Here is a 7,928-nt window from a genome sequence, read left to right on the forward strand (position 1 = left end):
ATTATAGTGTTGCTAGAAGCTCTTACTTTCATCTACGTAGAATAAAAAAACTTTTGCCTTTTCTTGATGATCCTACTCTTCTCCTTCTTGTTACTTCGTTAGTCTTATCTAGGATTGATTATTGTAACTCGCTTTACTATGGTCTTCCTGACTCTATACTCTATCCTTTAAGTAAAGCTTTTAACTCTGCTGCTCGTCTAGTTGCTCGTGCCCCTTTCTTTTCTCATATATCTCCATATCTTGTTCTCTTGCACTGGCTACCTATAAAATATAGAATAATTTTTAAAATTTGCACGTTCATGTATAAGTCTCAATCTAAATTATTTCCTAAGTACTTATCAGATATATTAATTGAACCTAAACGCCCCGGTTTACGATCGTCTTCTTCTTCTCGCTTTTTCTTAACTCGTGTTAAACACTCTTTTGCCAAATCTGCTTTTGCTTTTTCTGGTCCTTTTCTCTGGAACTCTCTACCTACTTCTCTAACTATTTCTCCATCACTTGCGAAGTTCAGAGCGGATCTCAAGACCCATCTGTTTTCAAAATTCATTGAGGAGCGCTGTTGAACATCGCGGAAATAGCGCTTTATAAGCTAATTGATTGATTGATTGATTGATTGATTGATTAATTATGCAATCCAAGATTGATTCCATCAAAAAAGAGCTCCACTTTAAAAGTAATCCTCGTGATCTCTGGCGATCACTCAACAACCTCCTTCTTTCTCGTCCGCCACAACACTATTCTGATGATGTTAAAACTCATCTCCGCTCTTGCTAATAAGACATATCTCCGCATGACGTTTTGCCTATTGTTCTTCTCAAAAAAATTTCCTCACTCTTTGCTTCTGTGATCTCAAAATACTTGCTTATCTTTTTTTTAGCAAAAGTGTTTTTCCTACCACTTTCAAAACTGCCCAAGTTCTTCCACACTTAAAAAAATCTAATCTTGATCCATCGGACCCCTCAAACTATCGTCCCATCTCAAACTTGTCAACTGTTTCTAAAATTCTTGAACGTTTGGCTTTAAAAAGAATCCTTACACAGGTCACCTTTTCTTCAACTTTTCCACTTTTCTAGTTTGGCTTCTCCACTGAAACTGTACTTCTCCATTTATATGATAATCTCACTAACATTTGTGGTAACCGGAACTGTCTGGACCTATCTGCGGCCTTTGACACAATTTATCATCAAATACTCTTAGAAAGGCTAAAAATGGAATTTGGCATCGCCGACACAACTTTTTCCTGGTTCAGTTCAAATTTTTCAAACCGTCCCCAATTTATTAAACTTGGCCCACAGGTAACTTCTGTTTTTTGCTTATCTACCGGAGTTCATCAGAGCTCTGTTTTAGGACCAATGCTTTTCACTATTTATACTAGTCCCTTATCTGACATCTTTAACAATTATGGCTCATCCTTTCATCAATATGCTGATAACGCAAGTATAGAATCTGAAATCTCCCACCAAAATATCATTTCTCAACTCGATAGACTTAACTCTTATGTCTCATCAATAAAGGATTGCAATTGACTTAATTTCCTTTAACTAAATGTCCAAAAATCTGAAATAATGTTTTTTGGCATACCACAGCAACTCACAAAATGTTCTCCACCTTCCAACGTGACAATTGCTGGATCAAGCCGGTCTGCATCAACAAGTCTTAAACTTCTAAGTATTACTCTGGATCCGTTTCTAACTTTCAAAGTTCACACTTCTGCTCTCATCAAAATATGTAATTACATTATTTGGTCTATTCACCATATTCGACCTTTTTTCACAGTTGAAATGGCCTCCACGCTAGCACGCTGTCTTGTATTATCTTGACTTGACTACTGCAACTCTCTGTTATATGGGACTCCGGCGTATCTAATTTCCTCTCTTCAGATCATTCAAAACAGATTAGCCAAAATTGTTTTAGAATTACCTCGTTTATCTTCTAGTTCAACATCTCTTGCTCACCTGCACTGGCTGCCGATTTATCAACGCATTAAGTATAAAATTGCTGTCATCACATATAAAACACTCAACACATCTTAACCATTATATCTTCACAAACTCATTCGCCTTCGCTCTTCTGTTAATCATCGCCATCACCTTCGTCTGCCGTCATCATTGCAACTGCATCAAACAGTCAAAAAAACCAACTCTCGTCAATAAACGCTTTTCACATTGATCACCATCAATACGGAACAGTTTGCTACTTATCATCCGTCAACAATCATCAATAGAAACGTTTAAAAAGCGATTGAAGCAGAATCTGTTTGAACAGGTCTTTGGTGGCCGTGCTGATATTTGTTTATCCAGGCACCTCTGACGCTATGCATAGGGCACTCATAAAAGACATTATTATTTATATTATTATTACTATGCTGATGATACACCTCTTATAGCGGAATCATTGGAAAAACTGCAAACAATTGTTTCAAAACTGGTTTTTGAAAGTGAAAGTTTTGTTGTTAATGTTGACAGTTTGCAAATTAAAATCAACAAAACAGAGTGCATGGTTATTAGTAAAAGCAAAATCTGCTCCATAATCATTAATGGTAAACAGGTGAAACAAGTTAACTGCCTCAGTTATAACGGAACATTAAACATATTTAATAATTCTAACATCTATATTTTAAATTTATTTCATTATTACTTTTTCTTGCTTCACTTTTAACTTAACTTTTTCATTTTCCTGTTACCATTCACATTACTTAACTACGGTTGGTTTTGTTTAATTTAATAAATTGTTTTTTTTTTGGTTAACGAATCAATTAGTCAATGGTTGTTGCCGTCTACAATGATTTTATAATGACTTAAAAAATTCTCGCCGAGTAATAGACTGACGATGTTTGCGACAACCACATCTACTTGTATGTTTTGTGTAGTATATTTCAACAATGGTTTCTCCACGGCAAGGAATGTTCTGACCACTTGCAGTTGACAAATGAACTACAGCCGGTTGTAAAAATAAATCTGCTGAGAATTTTGTTAGTATGATCGTCACGGCTGCGCTTGTGTCTACCACCAATTTCAACTTTGTACTACCTATTCTAGCAACAACTTCAATTTAGTGGCGAGCCGGATGACTTCGGCTCGTCTAGTTAGTTTTCCGACAACATGTTGTTTGCTGGTGATGATTTTTTTGGTTTAGTGATGAAGGTCGAGATGATGGTTGGATGTTTACGTTTCTCTCGTTTGGCCATCTGCACCAAGGTTAACATGTTTTGGATTTTTTGCAAAATATAGGTAACTTCGGCAAACTTGTTGTTGACCTTTGTAAATGGGACGTAAGTTAATCGGGGTGTTTGTGCTGCGGTTAATGTTTTTGATTTTAATATATCTTTCAACAGCATAGACCTCATTTTTTACTAATGGAATTAACTCATCAGCTAAACTTCCCGGTCGATGTAGATCAAGGACCATCTAAGCTGCGATCACTGGTGAAACTGTTGCTGGTAATGCCTGAATAAATTTATGGAGTATTAGTTCATCCCCAACACCTAATTTTTTTGCTGTTGACAATAGATTTAAGAGATGGTGTGACGGTCTCCTAGTAATTTTATTGTTGTCCTTAAACAGACAAGCAAAGAGTTTTGGTTTAGTCTTTTTATGCGACGACATCAGGACTGCCCTTAGAGTGTCGTAATAAATTTTACCAGTAGGCAATTTTGTTATCACATCTGCCGACAGGGAGAACAAAACGTGGTAGAATCTGGTTTCTTGAAAAACAACCTTTCGCAATTCAAATTCTGTTTCAGCTATCATGAACCATCCTTCTGACAACGTTTCCATGGCAGTGGGTAGTTTGACGGAAATTGTGTCATTGAATACTTCGTACACATGTTTATTGTTGATTTCGTTTTCTTTAACCACGTGGATTTATTTAGTCATTTTAAATTGTCCAATTTATAATTCGACAACAAAGGCAAAACAATAAATCGAACACTCCACAATAGTCTGATAACCTCAGGTTGTAAATGTGATGTGGATTTCAAACGAAGGATAGCTATGACGAAAGATGCATATTTTAAAATGAGAAACATCTTCACCAACAGTAAAATCAGAATATAAACAAAATTAAAAATTTTGAGTTTTACATTTTTCCTGTACTCGCTTACGGCTTTGAGGCCTAGACAATTTCTAAAAAAATGGAAAAAAGGATTAATGCTGTTGAGATGTGGTTTTTGAAAAGAATTATGAAGATTAGTAGGGCTACTCATACCTCCACAGACTTGTTGCTTAAAAAAATTTGAGCAGCATGGTGTAAGAGGGGCCTAACTAAAATGGTTCGAAACATGCCTAACTGGACGCCATCAATATGTGAGCATTGGAAATTAGGTTTCTATTCCTGAAACAGTCTGCAGTGGTGTCCCTCAAGGAAGTATTTTTTTAATTCAACATAAACGACCTTGTCAATGCGACGAAATCAGCAGATTTTTGTTTATTCTCTAATGATGCCACAATGTTAATACCAGTTGACAAGGTTGATGAATTGGATTAAAAAACTTATGACAGTCTAAGTAAGGTGCAAGAATGGTCATCATTTAATGGGTTGAGAATAAACATTAAAGAAACAAATATATAATTTTCAATAACAGCGGAAAAAATAATCCTAATAACTTGATAATGATGATAATGTTGACTTATAAAGCGCCCTGGCAAGCGACTGAGGTGCCCTCGAAACAAAAAAACATCCTGTCAGACGTTTGAAAACGCTCTTTCAAAATAAATGTTTTTAATGACGACTTGACTTTAAAAATTGATGCTATCCTTGAAAAGTAGATAATTTCAAGTTGTTGGGGGTATATCTAGACTCTAAATTAAATTTCAAAGAACACTTTAATTACATGAAGATGAAAATTGATCGCAATATTGGTATAATCAATAAAATAAAGTGTCTAATCCCAAAAAAGACTAAACATAAGTTATATTACACCTTAATATATCCTCATTTACACTATTGTAATCTTATATGGTAAAATACATTAAAATCGTACCTAACACTTTTATAAAATAACCATAAAAGGTTTTTAAAAAATTTTATTGCTGAAAACGAAATATATGATATTTGATATTTTTAACAAGCAGAAAATGTTATCAATGTTCGAAATAAATTACTACAAAATTTGCTGTCTCGTCTTCAAAATACATCTCCAGTTTTTAAAAACCAGCGATGACACAGTGGCCTCTCTGTCCGGCAATCAAATCTTCCAGCACCAGGGCATCGTTGAACACACGTTCACAGAGAAATTGACAAGGAATGCGATGCTGAGCGGAAATATTTGCTACTACGGAATAAAAAAATTGAATAAATTGCTTGGTTACATAGGACATTGTTTAATATTTGTAAATTATATTCTTGTATAAACAATATTTTATTTTGTTTGTTATATTTATTTCTTTATTTGTACCTCTTTATAATTGTGTATTTTGCGTACTTTTGGGTTTAACATCGTTGAATCTTTAGAAATTAATTTGACTGATTGATATTGATAGATTAACTAATTAACAGATTAAATATTGTATAACATTTTTACAATTCCGTTAGGCCATACTCACTCTGTTGTGGGCTTTTTCAACATCGAAAAATATTACGATAATAATTCATTTCGAATAAACGTTTCTAAAGATATTAAATTGTCTACAGTTGATCTACCGTTAATGCACCCTGTTTGTTCACACAACATTACAATATTTATTCTTGGTTCTGTCTTTAATTAACAATTATTTTAGTCGGTCTGTAGTCTTCAGGTTCTGGTTTTAGTCCTTCATTTTTCGACGTTAACATGAAAATAACATAATAAAATAAAATGAAATATAATAGCCAGGCAATGCTTTCAAAGTTCACGGCATTAATTGAATTAATTAAAAACCGTCAACACGAAAACGGCCAAATGCTTGGGAGAAGGGTCAAACGACTTCACATGACTTTGTAATCAAGTTTCATTTACATAATTTAATCGTGCACGTAAAACTTTACTCTTCTGGTTCTTAAAATTGATGATAACGGCATAAATAATGTTGACATAAATTTATTGAAAATATAAAACTGTATGAAAGAAAATTTTTTACCTCCTTTAATCTGTCCATCTTCAGCAGCACTTTTGGCACGCAACTTTTCAATGACTGGAAAATAATTTTTAAACAAAATGAGAAATAATTGACAGTGGCGACAACATTCCCAATAAATTATTGCAAAAAAATAACATATATATTAATTAATTGATGGATTAATTTTTATGAAGCACGTTAATTTTATATTTTCCGCAAAACCATTGTTCCGTCTTATTTCAATGAAAAATTAAATTATCATACATGATCAAACAAAATTATGCACGCTTCCAAATAACCATTCACAAGGTTGGGGTAAAACCTTAAAGTCATTTGCTAAAAATTTTACATTAAACATCTTTCATTCAAATGCCTTAATAAATTTTGAATAACAAAAATATAACAAATGATTGTATTCTATAAGGAAATTGTTATAACAATCATTGCTTCACAAATATGGTCAAATTGCGCTATATATTGAAAGTTAATTTCATTCTATTATTATTACCTTGATTTTACTTACTTTTATTGTTTTTTTTTTCATTTTTGTAGAACTGTAAATTTTTTCGATTGTAAGACTGCATAAGACTGCTGATATTCAAGCACAGCACGATTCGTAAAAGTGGTAAGGGTTGGAGATTTGGATGATGAACTTATGATCGTAAAAAATATCGATTGTAAAACTGTTGATACATTAATGTTTGAGGACTTTGTGTTTGTTAATTTATTGTAACTTATAATCTTTGTTCCTCGCAACAAATTAGCAATCATCTTCTCAACACTATATAAACGAGGGCATGATATATATAAATAATAACGTTGATATACCTAGTCGCTCAACTTTTGGTTCCAACTATTTGGCAGCATCTTATTAAATAATTTTAATGAAAAATGTCTAAATCCGCAAATGAAGTAGTTTTTGCTTGTATAAAACTTCCAGTGAAACGTAAAACTGGCTACAAAAACATGTTGAGACAGGATTTCATATTTCAGATGGATAACGAAAACAGCATAAAAGACATGGACTGCTGCATTTGTCTCAACAAGTTGATTAGCGCACCAGATGTTGTCTTCTTAAGAAAATGTAAACATCAGTTTCATTTGACGTGTTTAAAGGATATCTATCTAAACACCGCAAAGTTGAAATGTCCATTATGCAGACTGATGTATCGGTTAGAATATGGAAACTGTTTAGAGGGTGTTCTCGAGGTGAAAACTAGCGGAGATGAAATGAGGATGCATTTTAAAATATCAGAATTTAATTGCATCATCTGCTTAAAAAACAATGATGAAGGTAAATGCTTGATGAACCTTCTAATGAAATCTTGGCAGAGGCAACTATTGGACAGGAATATTTTGGAATCTTTTCAGAAAAATAATTTAGACAATAAACTAGATGTTATCAAATCGACTTTAGAAGATTTGAATGTTTTTGAAAACAAGTTAAACGAAAACTTGGATGACACGCCCGACGAAATTCCAGAAAATAAATACTTCAAAAAAATCTTGGAAACTTCCATTTCAGATTTAGAGGTTCATTTTGGTTTGAGACAACCAGGTGATGATAACCCCATCAATTACGACGATGATCCGTAAATTACGATCTTATTTTTTAACGGCCAAATTGTTTTATAATTTATTTAAATTTTGTTTTTGCATTTCTTCTTTGTTTTTAAACTTAGACGCTAATATTTGTGAATTTGTATTAAAACATTTTATAAACTTACATAAACTCTATAAATCAAAGATAATTTAATCATTAAACAAAAATCATAAATTATAGTGGCGACATGATCGAATTTTAACCAACCGAAAACAATTCAGGATTGCAGATTTGTTATTTATATAAGATACTATATACTATTATCGTATAAGATACTAGTGCTATGG

The 7,928-nt window shown here is 33.0% G+C and overlaps 1 protein-coding gene across 1 annotated transcript; it reads left to right on the forward strand.

Moving 5' to 3' along the window:
- Positions 1 to 6,929: 6,929 nt before the first annotated feature.
- Positions 6,930 to 7,634, forward strand: HELRODRAFT_172679 (hypothetical protein; the record flags this gene model as incomplete). Its single annotated transcript, XM_009019340.1, has 1 exon — positions 6,930 to 7,634. One exon carries the CDS (start codon positions 6,930 to 6,932, stop codon positions 7,632 to 7,634), a length of 705 nt encoding a protein of 234 aa, XP_009017588.1.
- Between the last annotated feature and the right edge of the window lie 294 nt (positions 7,635 to 7,928).

The sequence above is a fragment of the Helobdella robusta genome (assembly GCF_000326865.2).
Source record: "Helobdella robusta unplaced genomic scaffold HELROscaffold_24, whole genome shotgun sequence".
Classification (NCBI taxonomy): domain Eukaryota; kingdom Metazoa; phylum Annelida; class Clitellata; order Rhynchobdellida; family Glossiphoniidae; genus Helobdella; species Helobdella robusta.